General features: G+C 35.0%; 1 protein-coding gene across 1 annotated transcript in view; it reads left to right on the forward strand.

Moving 5' to 3' along the window:
• LOC138733553 (guanine nucleotide-binding protein G(q) subunit alpha) overlaps window positions 1–17,623 on the forward strand; it is a 131,266-nt gene extending 113,643 nt beyond the window's left edge. Inside the window, exons 6-7 of the mRNA XM_069880834.1 lie at window positions 6,244–6,397; window positions 10,172–17,623. Of these exons, the coding sequence (XP_069736935.1) occupies window positions 6,244–6,397; window positions 10,172–10,362 (345 nt within the window). The 3' untranslated portion in view covers window positions 10,363–17,623. The remainder of the gene's footprint in view (window positions 1–6,243; window positions 6,398–10,171) is intronic.
• Window positions 17,624–18,360: the final 737 nt, after the last annotated feature.

Raw genomic sequence — 18,360 nt, forward strand, 5'->3', positions numbered from 1 at the left:
TAGGACAACAAAGTTGTTTTTATTATTTTACTTATTAAGCTATTTCTTTTCATTGATGAATGAAACCATGTATAAAAGAGTCATTGAAGTGTCTCTTCCTTTATTAAAATTGCAACATTAATATAACTTTAAATACACATATTTCATAGGGGGTTTATTTGCTGGGTTTTCACTGACTTTGGACAACAAAGCTAGAAGAACCAATTTTACTCTTAAGGTCTAATTCATTCATATAGCCTATCCAGGTAGGTAACTTGCAACTGTTTGAAGGAGTTTATTAAGAGCCATTGCTAGTTCTTCATAAGCAGAAAAAGGAGGAGATTCTTGTCAAGTAGAGTACTGCTCTTTTTTAAAAATACTTTTAAGGCTGCTTTTTTTTAAGCCTTTGTTTGCCTTTTTTAAAGCTTTTTAAATAAAAAAAGGTTTTAAGTTTGCTTCCACCTCTCTACCAACACTTTGTGTTCCTTATTCACAGGCTAGTCCTACATGGCATAGCATGAAGGCTGAAGGAAAACAATGTTGTTATCAGAGCACTTTTTCTGCATTGTGAATAAACATAATACTTCAGTTGTCAGGTGAACAGTTGAGCATAGTGCAGAGAGGTAATATGAACTCCCACATGGAATTAAAATCCTCACATGGTCTTCACGGTTATTCAACAATGTTATTCCAATGGAAATAAAATCTATAGAACTCATTGTTTATTTTAAACTGGAGAACTTATTAACCTCTCGTGCCAGACCTTATTGCTGTATGTATTATATCTGTTCAAACCTGTTCACACGTATATGTATGTATTTTCTTTTTAGTTTGTGGATAAAGAACCTTTTGGATGTACCATATGGCCATTTCCATAGGGAAGAGCTAGAACTTTCTTTTTTTAAAGTGGGTGGGTCATAGTGGAAATGGGAGGTTGAATGATTGTAGACCTGCTTGCTGGGGCTGCCAGAAATGCTGCTGATAAATGTTGATATTGGCAGCAGTTGCTAGCAAAACCTGATATTTAATTTTTTCAATAACCAATGTCAAAAATCTCCAGAAAAGGGCTTTTTTGCCTGTCAATTTAATTTTAAAATTATGTCACCAATTTTTCTCAAAATTATATAGGTATTAATGGAAAAATAATTATTCTGGAATTCGTATTATTTTTTCAGAGTTAACTTATTAACAGCCATTTTTTAATTAAAAAAAAATTTGACTACTCTATTTGGACATTGGGTTTGACCCAATCCTTTTTTGGATGTTATTTTTGTGCTTTGGTTGTTAAGCAGCTTGATTTGATGGATTTCAGCTGAAACTTGGTTCATCCATCCCTCTGCTGTGCACATAAAATTGCCCTGTATTTGCAAGTGCACTTTTGCAAATTTGGGTTATTGGAGAGGTAAGAGTTCTTCTCCCAGGTGATTTAAAAATACAGTTCTCATCTACAGAGATGTCTTCCCAGTACTCTGTTACCAGCTTTTATTTGTCAGGCTAGTTTGCAGAGAGTCAAGACCAGTGAAGAAAATAACGGAACCATTCCTGAGCTCTGCATTTGAAGTTGTCTGTTACTGCATTTGAGTTATTCATCAAAATATGTGTACAACTGCTGCAGTTTTTTCTTACATGGCTAGTTACAGCAGTATTGCTTCAAGATTTTACTTCGCACTGGTGGCAAAAATCTGAAGCGCTTCCACTTTTGATACTGTATTTACATTTTTTTTATGCAGTGGTGAACTCCGCACTTACCAACTACTTCTTCATTTCTTCTGTTATTTTCCAGTTTTCATGTAGCAGCTCTATTAAATTTCTAGCCACGGAATACACTGTAGGTTTTTCTGTGCAGCCAGTCAGCGTTTCTATCTAAATGATCACTAGAAGTCATATTTGGAGAATACAGACTTTTGCACAAAAAACATTCACGTGCAGAGTATTTTGTCAGGTATAATGAGAGTCCATTACTGTGATACTAAACAACTTCTGAAATATTTACCCCTGTTTTTTTTCTGAAGCTGTCTTGCATGAGTAACTTCTCTTCTACAATTACCATTTCTGAATGCCTTCTCACTCAAAAATGTTACCAGCATTAATTTAATTATATACACAGTGCAAGTTGTTGACTGAAAAATTTATTGTTTATCTCCTTACCGCCTTCTCTTTCATCATTTCAACAAATTTCAGTCCCTCAGAATTTATGAAATCCTGATTTTAACTGACACTATTTAAATTCTTAACAATTTTTAAGACAAAAATTAACTCCTATGTTTTATGTTTGATATGTAAGTTAGAGTATATCTACTAGATGCCACTCTAGACAATCGTAAAGACAGCAATGAGTGAAACTGTACTACTGCTTCTGATTAATATTGTACTTGAGTTTTTTCTGTCAGTGACCTATGTATATTAACTGAGCAATACCGCTTTTACTTCACTGGCTAACAGCTTTGAAATGCCATTTTGGTGCTTTTTGGGTATTTTTCAGGATTTGCCTTCTTAAGAGTCAAACGCTTATAAATTATACCAATTCTATCATTTCTGTATTGCAGGAATATTTGCACATTTTTTCCAGTGCAACAGACAGTGAAAAGAATTTCAATACATAAATCCAAATTAGAAGTCTGTCATTTTAACATGAAAAATGAAAGTATAGGATTAAAAAAAGTGGAATTTTTTTTAAAGTCTATTAAGATTGAGGAAGAGTGATAGTTTGCATTTGGATAAAAATGTGAGAAAATATGGTTTGTATGTCCTACCTATCTTAATGTTTAACTGCCATACAAAAATTTACCAGGATAAAATCCTTTATGTAGCAAGAGATACGTCGTAGGAAGAAACTGCATTTTATTTTTGTTTCTTAAAAACATGTTTCTAGTTATAAAACAGGAAAAATCTCATGATTTATTAATAAGTACGATCGTTTTTTTCTTGGTGTTTAGTAGGTTAGAATAATCTTGTCCAAGGTTAAATGATCTGTTTATAGTTAACAAACTTATCGTTACTTGTGGAATTTGTCAGTATTTTTTATTCATGTGTTTTGTTCATGATGGTATTTTTATATCAGACTGGTGGCTGTGTCAGTCTGTGGAGAGGATGGGAGAATCTGTACATCATAACAAGATGAAATGAGTAATGGCTGGCGATATCAGGATGTCTTTGTACAATTCAGGCGTGACTGCAGTTGTAAGCAGAACAGGAAGGTTGCCCAGGGGATGGTGGAAACAGTGATACCACTGCTCATTTTCCTTGTGCCAGCTGCCTGCCAAGCAAGGGAGGCCATGATGAGCTTTTGCTGCTTTGAAGGGGATTGCTGTGAACGCTGGCATCTCTGCAGAGAATGGCTATCAGCTACTGAGAAGACCTTGAGCCAGCTCCAGCTGCACATTTTTGTACATTGATTATTCACAAGTTTCTTTCTGCAGCCTTTTCCATTGAAGCTGAAATAAGATTTTTCTGGAAGCAATTTGGTGAAGTAGAACTGGCTCAGAAAATCAAACCACATGCATAAACAAATTATTAAATGCTGCCTGCTTCCTGCTATGCTCTTTTCAAAGATCCATACTGTCTTGGTTTGGCAAGGCTTCCTTCACATTGCACCTGAAATAAGGTCAGATCCTCCATCCTGGCCTTTTTTAATACTTTTATTTCCAGTAAAAATACTGTAGCATGAAGCTGTTTCTTCCATAAGAAAAAGTGCATCTTGTTAATGACAAGTGTTTTTCAGAACAGTGAGTAATTCAACAATTTCATCTTGTCAAACATTCTTAAGTAAACATTAAAAATATGACAGTAATATTGCATGTATGTTTAATTAAGGAAAATGGTGAGCGTGCAATGGTACAAGCTTTCATTAGCAACAGAAAACCTGTGTAAGGCAAATATTAGAGAATAATAAGCAATATTTCTGGATAACTTCTGAAACAAAAATAGTTTTATCTGCCATGACCTCCATAAAAGCTGGTTTGGTCTTAGACATTAGATAAACAGAGATGAAAGACTGCAGAGGTTAATCGGATTGATCAGTCAAAAAATGAATTACTTTATGTTTTTATTAATCCTTGAATCTTTCTAAAACAAAATACTAAAGCCATGTTAGAATGTTTACTCTGTTATTCTAAGCTCAGGACCTGTATTGGTTTACCTACTCTTCTTACAGCGAGGACGTATTTTGTTCTTTATTATGTATGTCTATTATGTATGTCTCTTTATTATATATTTTCATGATACACAGTATTTAAAGAATTAATTTTTTAGATAACAGGATGCCAGAGATTTTTAGGCATGGTATTCAGTGTCGGTTTAGTCTGCATGCCTTTTCTGCTTCATCTTGTTTGGTATCCCTTTCAAACAGGAAATGAAAATGTATTCTGTGTCAGATAGCAGTGTTTGCAAAACACAATTTCCTTGAGCTTCCCTGAAAGAAGGGTCATAAATTGACCCAAAACAATTCATGTATTTTGTCTTTGCAGTATGTATGTTTAAAAATTACCAGTATTAAAGATTAACATATTGCAGCCCTCTTGAAGGGTTTTTATGAAAAGCAGGAACACTTACTCTGGATACGTAATTTGTCTTTTCTGTGCACTCTTCTTACTGAGAAGTTTTCAATAGCTTATAAATTTACTGTGAAAGAACACTGCTGATCGAGTCTTGACAGTCTTTTGCCTTCTGAGTGTGATATTAGAAGGCACCTATTGTTAATGAGTTTAGGTAAAAAATAAACAGTAGTTTGTAAGCTTATGTCAGTTTCTTTTTTTCATCAGCCTGTAAAAGAGAAAACTACATTTCCCATTACCTTTCTGTAAGGCTTTGTTTGGAGAAAAAGTCTATATAGAATGTTGAGAAGAAAACATTCTGATTAATAGTTGGTCTGAGAACTTGGGTTTTATGCTCAGCTCTGTTGACTTTTCAGGTTTTTTTTACTTTCTGTATGAAATTCTGGCACCATTGAAATCAATGTGAGTCATAAAATCTGACTGCAAGAAAGCAGGGGTTTACTTCTCTGCATTAGTTTCTCAATCTATAAATTCAGTTATTTATCTTCAGCTATCACTCCAGCATACAGTAAATCTTTAGAAATTGCTTGATGATTCTGTGGTGACATAAGGATCAAACCATAAACTTTTACAAAATAGAATTATGGATTTATTTATTTTTTAAGATTTATTTGGTGGAGGAGGGAGGTTGTAATTCTGGAGGGGGTGCATGTGTGTTTTTAAAAAGTTCCTATTCTTCATACTTACATTAGATTCTTCAAAATGCAAATTAAGCCAGGTAAAGATACTCTTACTGTGAAACTATCTGAGTTAGCTGACAGATTGTTTTGTGGGTCAGCAATACCAGAGTGCAGATTCTGCTCCTTGCTGTTGTCCTCTGAAGCCCCATTTTGGGGTGAAAGGTGTTTTCTGGGGGCTGAAGAGTAAGTTAATTCCTTTGTTTTGAACTCAGTTTGTTCTGATTCAGTATTAACCACATCATGTTAATGGCTGGACTCAATGATCCAGTGAGTCTTTTCCAACCTGATGATTCTATGATTCTATGTGTTAGCCTAACAGTTATTCAGAACTGTATCAAATCATGACATGATTTTACAATGACAGGGAAGTGTTGCAAATAGAACTGTAGGCTTCACTTACATTTTAGCTATAAGGCAAAGTGGTTTCAGGAGCAGTTAAGCAATTAAAGTAAAGGCTAAGCCAGTGACAGTAGAAACAAATTTAGCAGTTTACAGATTTTTATGATTTTATGTCATAAATCTTTGGTGTTGATGAAACGTTCTCAGGCTCCAAATGTACTTGCAACTATTTTAAAGCTTCTCTCTAAGAATAATCTACCTTTAGCATTAAAGTTGAGGAAAGGCCTGAAAAATAATACTCTTAACCCTTGAATTGGCTAGTATGTTATGGTGTATTTGTCCCTGCCATGAATCACATGCATTTCAATAGCCACCGGTTCATTGACTGATTGTAACTGTGTGTACTCAGACTTTAAAAATGTAGCTGCTACAGGTTCCTTGTTCGTGAGCTGTGTTTTAAAGAGTACCTATGCTTGAGCAGTTGAATTTGCAAAACGAAAATGGCTGTGTACTTAATTAACTGCTTGCTTATTAATTGTTACAAAGTTACTTGAGCCTTACATATTGCTAAGAAGGTGCAAAAGATTAAACGAATCAGTTTACCACATAAAATGAAGTCGCATGAATTTATTTCAAAAAACTAAAAATTATTTTCATGACCACCTAAATTCTGCTGTCTTTCTTTATTCCAGAATCGAATGGAAGAAAGCAAAGCACTCTTTCGGACAATTATCACTTATCCATGGTTTCAGAACTCTTCAGTCATTCTGTTCTTAAATAAAAAAGATCTCTTGGAGGAGAAAATCATGTACTCCCATCTAGTTGATTATTTTCCGGAGTATGATGGTAGGTATATGACAGCAGAGCTCATACTGTATGTACACAGTAGTAATGACAAATTTTAATAGCCTTGTCCAAATGCTAGACAGATCCTTTGATATATTTTGCTCTTTTTTTAAAAAACAAGTGCTTCACAATTTTTTATGATCTCCACTTTTAAAATATAATTGAACTCTTGTGGGATTTCTTAGATTGCTAGGATTTTGTGTAATACTTTTAATTTAAACAGTGGGCAGCATGTCAGAACCCTTCATGGGAAATGGTTTACACTTAGATGAGTATTGTCCTGTTAACAGTGGAACACATTCTGTCCTTCTCCATAAATCGAGGCGAGGGCTTAAACACAAATATAAAAGCTAAAAAGAAATAAAAATGCATCCTGCACTTTTAGACATTGTCTAATATACTCTTTTTTTTTTTTTGAGGTTTGTTTTTGTGTAAGGCAGAGTATCTAAAGGAAAGTGTCATAAACTCTCAGAGGCACTCAAAGAAAGCAATAATAGTCCTTCCACTCTTTTATTGTACAAGTTTTTTTCCTTTATTTAATTCACATTATTTTATGTGAAGCTTAAAGCACATATCCATAAAAATACAATGTGGAATGTACAGCTGTTTCTACTAAAGCTTTACTTTTAGAAAGTTTGACTTACATAAAAAGCTAAGCATTTTAAAGTAACTGGGTGGAGTCCTTGGTAACATAGACAAATCAAACTCATACATTAAGAGGTATAAAGAAAAGAATTCTCAAGAAAATGCTGTTTTTAAGAAAATCTGTCCTGCCAGGGAGTGAATAGGTGATTTGAAAGCTAAATAAAAGATTAAATCACTTATGTTCAAATATGGGAAGTAATAATAGGAAAAATGTGTATTTTGTTTCCTGTTTAAGAGGAAGGAAATACTGAACAGCCTGCAGAACATATTATTTATATTTATGGAAGTCTTCTGTCATTACTGTGGACCAAATGAAAAGAGGTTATGAACAAGTTTACTGTGAAATCCCAGATAGGAATAGTTGGACTCGATGATCCAGTGGGTCTCTTCCAACCTGGTTATTCTATGATTCTTAGATTTATAAGTCAGTATAAATTTAGTTTTGTAGTTCTGTACAGAAGAACTGACAGTTAGATAGAAATATTCTCATTCTTTCGAGTTTAATTTATATGACAAGTTCCCAAGGTGACATCCTGAAGGTGAAAAGATACTATAGTCTGCTCTGTTACCACCACTCATATGACAAGGTGGCCTGTGCTGAATGCTCATTCAATTAAAAAAACAGACGAAAATGAACCGCTTAGCTTTGAGGAGCCCTATTTTTCGAGACTTTGCCACTACTGAGGGAAAAACAATTACGCACTGGTTGGGCTCTTGGAGCCAAGACATACAAGTCTTGAAGAGTCTGTCTCCTCATTCTTTAGACCTTGCTGGACAAGGCTATGTAGACATGTGTTGCATAGACAAGGTCATGGCTTGATTTTATTTCTTCTGGTGGCAGGAGGAGGTCTGTGGCTTGCATGGGTCACCACATGGTCCTGTCTTCTGTGCCAGCACACTGAGGATGTGGGAAGTGGGAAAATCTGGGGAAAGGGTCAGAATTAGGGTTTTTTCAGCTGTATCAATTCTCCAAGGCATTTTCTGTATGAGTGAGGAAGTAGCATAGGGATGAACTCTACTAGCCAGGATGGCAAATTGGACTCATTAAGTTAGGCAGTTCTGCGTGGTATGTATTGTAGCAGTGTTGGAGGAGGACTGAGGCATGCTTTGCATATCACATGAAGACATCCTTGTATGGATGCTACTAGAAGGCTGACTCTGAGACTGGAATGAGGAGCTGGGAGAGGGAGAGAGGATGAAGACAAAAGGGGCCATAGTAGAGACAAAGAGTACAGCATTGCTGTAGTACTCCTTATGTTGCTTTTGTGTGTATTGTTTAAAGACACTCTTCAAAAACTGCTGGTAAGGGAGCAGTGGACAAGAAATTATTTTTATGGCAATTCTTTTCCGAGTTTCTGTATTATTTAGATCACAACCACTTTGCAGTCTAACTTTAACTGACTCATTTTCCTCAGGTTATAAACACACTTTCTAACTTCAATGTTCAATATTTGAACCTAAGTCAAATGAAAATTTAAATTACACAATAAACAGTAGAGAAGTGATGAGGTAGGCAGATTTGGATACAGGCTTTGAGTAGTGCACTAGATTATGAGAGCATGCTGTGTCTGGCTAATACAAAACTTCAACAAAATTATAAGAAGTTGTTTAAAACAGTAGGTGGTTTATTTTAAAGAAATTAATTTCTCTGAAAGTCTAAATATTTTTCACAAGTATTGCAAATTTATTTGTGCTAGTGTGCGACTCGTTGCTGCTGTTTCTATAGAGTTTAGGCGATCAAGCCAAAGGCTAGAGCTTGTTGTGTTTCAGAAGCTGTAGAAAAGTTCAGCAGTCCTTTGTCCTGCTTCTGAGAGCTTATGAACTATTTCCATCCTTAAGTCTCAGGACATATGTCATCTCTATATATGTGTGTGTGTGTGTGTATATATATATATTTAGGTATGTGTATATATTTATGCACATACACCCATGTGCAGAATCTTACTCCTTCTCCACATAGATTTGCAGCACTCCAGAAAGTGTTTGTTCTTTTCCATGCGTTTCCTACCTATGACTTCTAGAGTTCGAACACAGTATCAAATTAGAAATGTTAACAGTTGTAAGCGTTAAGGTTTATTGTCTAATTGTTAAAAAATATGTGGGCATGTGCTAACCCTAAAGTTCAGATTTCATAACTCCCGAAGGACAGAACTAGATGTAGCAGCTGAGAATGCTGGTATTTATAGTGCCATGTGACAACAGGACTAATGAATAGAATAGGAGGAGGAGGAGGCAGCACAGGAAACGTGCACATTCTATAGAAAACCATGTTCCAGAAACAGGAGAGCAAGGGAATAACAGCCTTCAGAAAGGGCACTGGCATAATGGAACAGAATTCAGCAGTTTGTGGCTAATGTTTTTGCTTCTGCACTGCTCTTAGGACCGTGAATGTGAATGAGTCCTCAGTGTTCCAGGCAGAAATTCATCACTTTATCTCCTGTCTTCTGTAAAGCTGAACATGTGGTTTTAGACTCTCTGCTTTTCTGAGAATTACAATCTTAATTTAGACCTGTTAGTATCATTTTCGTACATAATTTAGATAACAGGCATTGTGTTAGAAGACAAGCCTTTTTCAATCAAACAGCTTCAGCTGGAGAGCACGTGTATTTTATTATCACTAAAATAAATGATGTTATTTTGGTGACAGGGTCAGGCCAGTTCAGGATACAGCTTCAATATGCTACGTATTAAAATCCTCATGAAACTAGTAAATATTGCAGTGTTAAAAGAACTTGAGTATCATTTAAATGTAGTAGGGGTAGACTGAATATTCATCAATTCTAGTGAAATTTTAAAAAATTTATTAATATGGCTGATTTTTCATTTTTCATTCTGTGCAGGTATAAATCACCTGTTTTAAACATTGTCTTACAGAGAAAGGGGACAGTCAGCTGGAAAAGTGCGGCTTTAATATGATAACTGCGCCTTGATGAACTTCTGAAATTTCCTTTTATCTTTTTCATAGTTCCTGCCAGGACAGAAGTAGCCAGTATTTAATATAGATTAGTAAAAAGTTCCTTGTCTTCTCTTACAAGAGGACCACAAACTGAGGCTTTCTTATATTCTGTTAAAGAAGTTCTACGAGTGAATCAATTTTAATAAAATTGACTTTCTCTTCTTAATTATCAGGACCACAACGGGATGCACAAGCGGCACGAGAGTTCATCTTGAAGATGTTTGTAGACCTGAATCCAGACAGTGACAAAATTATCTATTCCCACTTCACATGTGCTACAGACACAGAGAACATCCGTTTTGTCTTTGCTGCTGTCAAGGACACAATCCTACAGTTAAACCTGAAGGAATACAACCTGGTCTAACTGTGCCTAGGAGGCCCTCCAAAACCAACTTTACATGATTGAAGATGTACAAGAGGGACTGTATTATCTGTGAAAACAATTTGCATAATACTAATTTATTGCCGGCCTGGACTCTGTGAATGTCCACAGAGTTTGTAGTTAATATTATGATTTTATTTAAACTGTATGGAGGAAAACCAAAAGATGCTGAAGCACATTCACAGCACATTTCCTCATTTTTTTAGGCAAAACCTTGTAACTCAATGTGTTTTAAATTCTCAGTCGTGCGTTTGCAAAGGATAGCAGTTTTTTGCTATTGAAGCAAAATCAAACTGTTTTCCTCTTTCTCTGACCTTCTCTTTCCCTTCATCCTCTCTTAACTTTTCCAAGGAACAATGGCCTTTTTTTTTCCCCAGTTGCATTCGTGGGTTAATTATTTTCTCTTCAGTTATTTAGTCAGGCAAATACTACCACCAGAATTTAAGTCATCAGTCATTCTAATTTTATAGTATGTACTTCTCTGAAGGTTCAAAAGTATTGATACTGTGATTTTTAAATTCTTGGGTGTCTTCATTCTGTCTTCGCTTTGGAACTAGAACATTTGGATTGCAAAATACAATTACAGTTGTCTAAAGATGTTAATATTTAACCATATTTTCACAGTTTGGAAAGGTGCATGGGAGACAGTAATGAAATAATTAAGACACAGCCTGAGATGTACGTGGAATATGTTAGGATCTCTTTTTAATTGTCATGTGCCATTTTTTTCTTTCTTCATTTATTCACAAATGCCAAATAGAAATGTCATAGACACTACATTTCCCCCAGTGGCTAGGGCCTTAAACAGTGTGGGTTTTTTCAGTTATGTGGGTTTTTTTTCTTTAGATAGAGCTTTTTAAATGTCCTTTTTCCAATGTAGAACAGTTATTTTTATTGTATAAAATTAATTTTGCCAAATCTGGCTTTTTACAAAACCAGTGCTCTTGAAACATAAGATACTGATTGAAATGCCAAACTGATGGGTTGAGAACTGACCTGTTTGAGTCAACTGCCAAATGATAAACAGTTTCAGCTCATATGTTCCCCTTTTTTTAGAAAGCGTTCCATTTCTGATGCCAAAACCAACAGTCTGAGTGAATAGGCTGTGGGGTGCACCATGCACACACATGTGGTCTACTAATTTAAAGACAGTTTAAATCTCTGCTTATGTCAGATATAGTGTGAGATTGTTTTCTGTAATAATATCAAGGCACCTTTAGTTGTGTAACAAGAAATTTTTGATGAAGAATCATGTTCAGGAACCTTTCTTGATGAGATTGTTTGTTAACTAACTGATTCACAAACATTTGATAGGCTTTCTTGTAAAATAGCCTCTCAGTTTTCTTCAGAAAAGATATATTAATGTAAATGAAATGGAAAAACCTTCTTTAAATTTAATCGTGCAATTTTTTAACAACAAAAACGCAGCACACATTGATGAGCCTTTATTCTGCAGCTTAGGTTGGAAGGTGTTTTTTGACCAGGTGCGTGATTGCTAGCAAGCTATAGAAAAGTCGAAGTTCAGACATGTAATTGGATTGATTATGTGCAATGCCAAGTAGCACTAGAGTGCACTTAACACAGAATTGCTGCTCCATAGCAGCGAATGGGAGGTGAAGAAAGAATGGCTTATTAGTTGATTACCAAAGTTAACAGTAAGTACTAATGAGGCATTTTTCATCCTTAAACCTCCCAACTCTAAAACAACAACAATAAGAACAGTTGCTATTTTTGCTCCCTCTTAAAACACTTCGTAATTTAAAACTGGTTGTAGGTATAGTGCAATTATAAATTCTATAATCATTGTACATACATCTATCTATATATATGGCAGCATCCATATTGGCTTTGTAATCATTAATTTTTGGCAAATTGAATGTGCTGTATTGATATGTATCTATGTAATTGTATTGTATGTCTTATGGCTAATTCACATTTTAAATAATGTTACTTTATTTACTTTTTTAAGAGAGAGAAGAATGTAAATTTTGTCAGTTTATTTCTGACTAGGGATTTGTTTTTTATTTACAAAACAAAAAGAAATTACTATAGTACAGAGCGGTACTAGCATCGTGCTGTATAAAATCATTTGCACATTCCTGAGTAGAAGTAAATTGAAGATGCCCAGACAGAGGCCGTTCATGTTCAAAATAATGCTTAAATCTTGTCAGGGATTTATACAGGTGTAGAAACTAGACTTACTAGAACTTGCACCACTATATCTATAATTGGAACATAAGCTTTTAAATGTAATTTTAATTTATATTTGGCAGATTCATGTTAGATTGCTTTTACTTTTCTAACAGGCTTCATTAGAAAAGTAAATTTAGAGATACTTCAAACCATTTTAGCTAAGTAGTAATGAGTATATGCTGTTGCCCTAAAAATACCATGAAGAAATATGGAACATCAGATCAATCAAACAGTCATACAGAAACTGCAGTAACTTTAGATATAACAACAACCACAAAGAAAATCACTATTGTTTAATTATTTTTAATAAGTTAAAGTATTTTATTTAATAAAGCTGAAGCAGGTAGATCTAGGTATAAAAAGCAACACTGACATTCTGAATTGGGGATCAGCGTAGCAGCTCTTACATGCAACATAACAAAATTGGTCCTGGTTTTGCTGTAAAAGCAGCAGAGCTTCTGTTTTCACAATTCCACTGCTGATAACAGTCCTTCCTTTAACCTGGGAATACATTGCCTGGATCTGTATCGAAAAAAGAAAAAAAAAAAAAAGCCCAAGAAAAAATGCCACCAGGCAGTGGTGTCTTAACAAAGGTTTGGGTTTGTTTGGATTTTTTTTCATTTGGTTTGTATTTTCATAGGATATTGGGTGTCAAAGAAAGAAATGTGTGATTATGAGTTTTGTATAAAACCGAAACAAAAGTTTACTCATGCTTTATAGTTCTATTGTGATTGCAAAATTTTCAAGACTGTGTGCCGCTGGGCTATGTCTGCTGTATTTTAGGTAAGTTGAACCTGTGGCAATATTTAGACCAGTTGAGCATGTTCTGAAAAAAAAAAATATTCAGCATGCCAAGGCAAGCTTTACATTAATCACTTAACACAACATTGCAGTGTGACAGTTTACAAAACATTTCCTTTTAAAGTGACACAGCTGTTCCCACTTGCCATATATTCCATTGTGGTGGTGATGTCACTGTCGTTTTAATTGGTGGTTTCTACTATGCCTTGTAGCACTTGAGTCCAGAAGTTTGTGCCTCTAATGTGAAGCTGAAGGCAAAAACATTAAGACAGAAATCCTTTTAACTTTGCCAAATTTATATTATTTTTTTGAATGTCAGAAGTGGGAGAGGTGGGGAGGAAAATGTCAGGGGAACCTGTGTATTCTAGATGTTCACTAGCACAAGAAAACTGTACTATGTGTTTTACAGAAACCTTAAACTTGCCTTTTTCACAAATTAACTGGCATTATCCTGACATATATAGGATGATGCAGCTATAAGGGCAGTTACTTTTTGTAATCCAGACTCTTGATTGTCAAGGTGGATAGACTAATTTTTAATCATACTGCCACAAGATTGTGAATCACTTTAAGTTTGAAAGTGAAGTGATGAGACTTCTGATGCTGGGTGTCAGTCAGAATTGACTGTATGATTTGCAAAAACTCTACATGGGGAGAAAAGGGCTGCATATAAAAGATACTGCTAGACTCCCAGCCTTTGATTGTAAGGTGCAGAAGACTTTCAGATTACTCAACCTCATGACCCTTTCCTTGTTACACATTCTTCATAGAAGACTGAAGTACCAAGAGAAAACAAAGATATCTTAACCCACATAAAAAAAAAAGCAATTTAGTCAAATAATTTCTGTGTGCTGCTGTTCTTGGAGCGCTGTGCATGGTTATCCTGCAGAATATTATGGTAGTGAACTAATGAAGACTGCACAGCATATTAACAAAGCCTACAAATCGCCTACCTCTAGCTAAGAGACCAGTAAAGTAAATACATTTTGGAGAGACCATCATAACTTGGGAAACTGAAATGTCATGGTGTAGGTAATTAACTATGGTATTTTAGAAATTCACCTCTGTAAATATGGTGCATCTTTTTGACATAAACCATAAATTCTAAAATTTAGTACACATTAAACAACTAAATCCATCTGTCCCTGTCCAGTTTGTTAGTTTAGTGGAGATCTTGCAAAACTACATGTTTAGTTTGAGAAGAGGAGCTACTGGTATTTCCTCTTTTTTGGCTTTTGGTTATCCACAACATTTTGAGATTTATCAGTCAAACCAGAAACATTTCTATGTAGTCATCAATATGTTGAGAGTCAGTATTTAGATACTTAAAGGGATTTTACTGTTAAATTTCACTCAAGCTTTTTCACAGTAGCCATGCTGTGGTGGAGAAAGGAAGAAAGAGGGGTTTTGAAGAGGGTTTGAAAAATATAAAGTTAGCCAGATCGATCCTACTGTAAGTCTGTTGGTTTGGGTTTTTTTCCTCTCAAAGTATAGTCTAAGCTGAAATCTGTTGGGGATTTTTTTGATGGGAAGGGTGGGGGGGGTGTCAGATACATTTTTAAACTTGGCAGTATTTAAAAATAAAGATCATATTTGATGTTCTTAAAGTGTCATTTAAATGCATGTATTGTATGTTGTTTGAGGGACAGGTACAGTTCTTTGGGGAAAAAACCCTAATATTGTACAGTTACTGCCCCTCAGAAATGTTGCTGGTTAAAAATACAATATTTTTGGCCATAACTTTGTCCTGTAGTATCTTCATTCCTTGAAATTTAGCTTTTCTGAAATACTACTTGGGCCTAATTGTGTTCCCAAAATGCTTCTTGTTATGATATATGTTGGATAGATGTATTATTCCATTATTACTTTTTAATGTTCTGCCATCATTGCCTAAATATTAAAATTTCCCAAATATCTTTGTTACAGCCAGAGCATTCAAAACATTTAAGTTTTGTTACAGTAGAGACAGTCATTTGACACCGTTATTAGAAGGTTTCTTTGGCTTGTGTACAATGGAAACTCGGAAGCTTGGAGGAAAAGATAGTCTATATCTTAGTAACAAAAATCTTCAGAATCTGCAGATGGTGAGGTGCATTTCTTAAATATAGCTGATTGCTATAGTGCTGCAAGAGCAGATTGTTTCTTTGACATTTTTGTTCGCCTATGAGATTATAGGAATAATAGAAAGATGTCTACATGTTGCTTTTCCTGAGTCTGGCTCATGTCTGAACAACACTTTTCAGTGTTGATTTCTTCACTTCACAGTGATTTCATCACTGAAGAAATAAAATTTCAGGCCAGTTGAAAACGTGGGTTTTCTCTATTATGGAATTGGAATAGTTTAAGTAGGATTTCTGAAATCCTGAGCAAAGAGTGAATGGTTCCTGATTTTTCTTTACTGTTGCAGTATGTAAGGGAGAGAGATCTGTGGGGATGGATTTTTTATCTTTATGTCTCAGTGAAGATAACGTCAACAAAAATAGAGTGAAGTGGTGATACTTAGATACATGGAATAGATGTAGAAATTACCTGTGTGATAAATCCTGTGTAGTTGTGATAAACCCATGCATTACATACTATGATCATATCACCCAATTGCCAACCACTTTTGTAGAATACTGTCCCAAAACCACAGAAGTTCCAGAGTATTCACAGATTGCCACAAAATGCATACTTGCCAGCTCCTCAGTAGCACATCTGCTGTCTATGTCTGGTATCAAGGCAGCTGACCCCTTACCAAAAGGAAATACCTTCCAAGATCATCTAAGTTCCCATTTCTCAGCTACAAGGGGTTTTCCTTCTCCCCTGTGTCAGCCTTACCACTTAGGCAGCCAATACAATGGAAAAGAGCCCCATATATTTTTGCTTTTCTTGATCAGCTAGTTTGGTAGTCTTAAGTTTCAGGGGTTTCACCAATTTGGATAAACAATGATTTAGACAATTGCTAAGCTGACTAAATAGGAGACTGTAGAACCTTGTGGCCAAAAGGCACAGAATTTTGGTAAAAACGGCGTAACTCCCCTCCTATTTCAAACCTAGTCCTGAACAGTGTAACGTCCAAAATCTTAATCTTAGGCACTTCATGAGCTATTAGGTATTCTGGCTTGAAAGGACTGCTCTTTTTACTTTAAGTCTTGATTTCATTTTTATCCCAGATCCTCTTTTCTGCTCATCTTTAAAAATAGCAAATTTGTATATATGTATACTAAACCCAGCTGCAGTCAGACTGAAGCCATCAAGTCACACTTGGTGTTAGGGATGGAAAAATACAAGAGTTGGGCTTGCTTTCATCTTACAGAAGACAAAAGGAAAAATAGTCCTTGTTCACTTCCTGTATGATCTTTAAAAAAAATGTGTTCCTTCTTAGGGATAATTTAAAATGCCATGTCACTGTGCATGATAGTCGAGGTTAACTGTGTCCTTTTCCAAGACGCTCCTTCCTTCTCCATTCACACACATGTATCACACTAATTGCTTCCTGCCATCTAAAGAAAATATTTTTACAGTGCTGCTTTATGTATGTACATTCTGGAAGGCTTTCTGATCCTTGTGAATTAAATGTAAATCTACTAAGACCGAACAATTGATGAAGTGTAATACAGCTGAAAAAGACTGCACTTTTTGTCTAATCTTATTTAACCTCCTGCTGGCTTATTCTGATCATTTTTCTCATATTTTTTTCTTTATCGTGTTTGTCATAAAGAGAAGGTTGCTTGGTGTATCAGGTTCAGTTGTGGTAATCATTACGAAATTGATTATACTGGCTGAATTAAAAACAAATAATGAAGGAGAATAGCTTCAGAAACTTCCTGTAATTGGGGGCAGATCTAATGAGTCCTGTGGACAGGCATTTCAGAAAGCAGAACTGACATTATAGGTGTTAATACAGTTGAATGAAGGATATAGTAGGCTAACATGGGGCAAATTGGGCTAGAATACCCATATTGATGACATTTTGCATTGTTAATAGTGAAATGTGGTTGTCAAGATGTTACTGAAAATTTGCTTTATCTATAGGCCTGTATGAGGTGGTAATGCAATGATCGGACTGGCACTCAAGAGATGTATTGATTTGACATTAAGTTCAGATGTATTCTTGCAGAGATAAGTTATTGCATAAGATTACTTTATATGATGCTAACAAAAAAAAGATTAATTGCATGCAGTAAATATTTAAGATATTGCACTTTTATACATTTATTATAAAGAGGACTCACTCTCCCTAGAAATAAAATTTCATTTATCTTAAGATGAAGCATCTGGAGTTTCTTAATAACTGTTAGTTACCTGTGCATATAAGTGTGATTGTATGTTAGGGCTTAACTAATTTGTGATTACGTACTGTAGAATATTTGGTTTATTCTAAATGCTGATTTTGGAAAGGCAGAACAACATTTTGTATCTTGTTTGCTCCTTTCCTTGGCATGTCTTAGGAGAACCTTCACAGTGACTGACAGGACCTGATTTATTTTAATTCAAGAAATTAACTGCCATTTAAATCCATTATTAAGGTTTTTCTTCAGGTACTTTAGAACTTCACTGTTTTATCTGTATTTACCTGAGGTAAGCAAACTGAGTGTAATTGAGAGGCAACAGGCCAGATAGATAGAAATATAATTGGATACATCCCTTACATAAAAAAATCCTTTTTTTAACACATAAATGAATAATATTATTACAATTCAGGTGATGGAGCTGTCCTTCTTGAATTGCCACAGGCTGTTGTGGTACTAAGACAGAAGAAATCAGTTTTCCTCATGTATGTAATTACATGATTTAGATTCTTTACCAGATGTCAGAATGCTCAAATGATGTTATGACTAATATTTGTAAGAAGAGCTTACTTGATTTTCAGTATTATTTCACATAGTCTAGATATTGTTTGCATCTCTTATAGTAAAGAATAGAAATGGTGGCACAAGTAGAAGATTTCTATGGTTATGGATTAAATTATTCTCTTGATATATTTTCACTCATGCTGATTTC

This window comes from Phaenicophaeus curvirostris, chromosome Z, assembly GCF_032191515.1.
Source record: "Phaenicophaeus curvirostris isolate KB17595 chromosome Z, BPBGC_Pcur_1.0, whole genome shotgun sequence".
NCBI classification, from domain to species: Eukaryota; Metazoa; Chordata; class Aves; order Cuculiformes; family Cuculidae; genus Phaenicophaeus; species Phaenicophaeus curvirostris.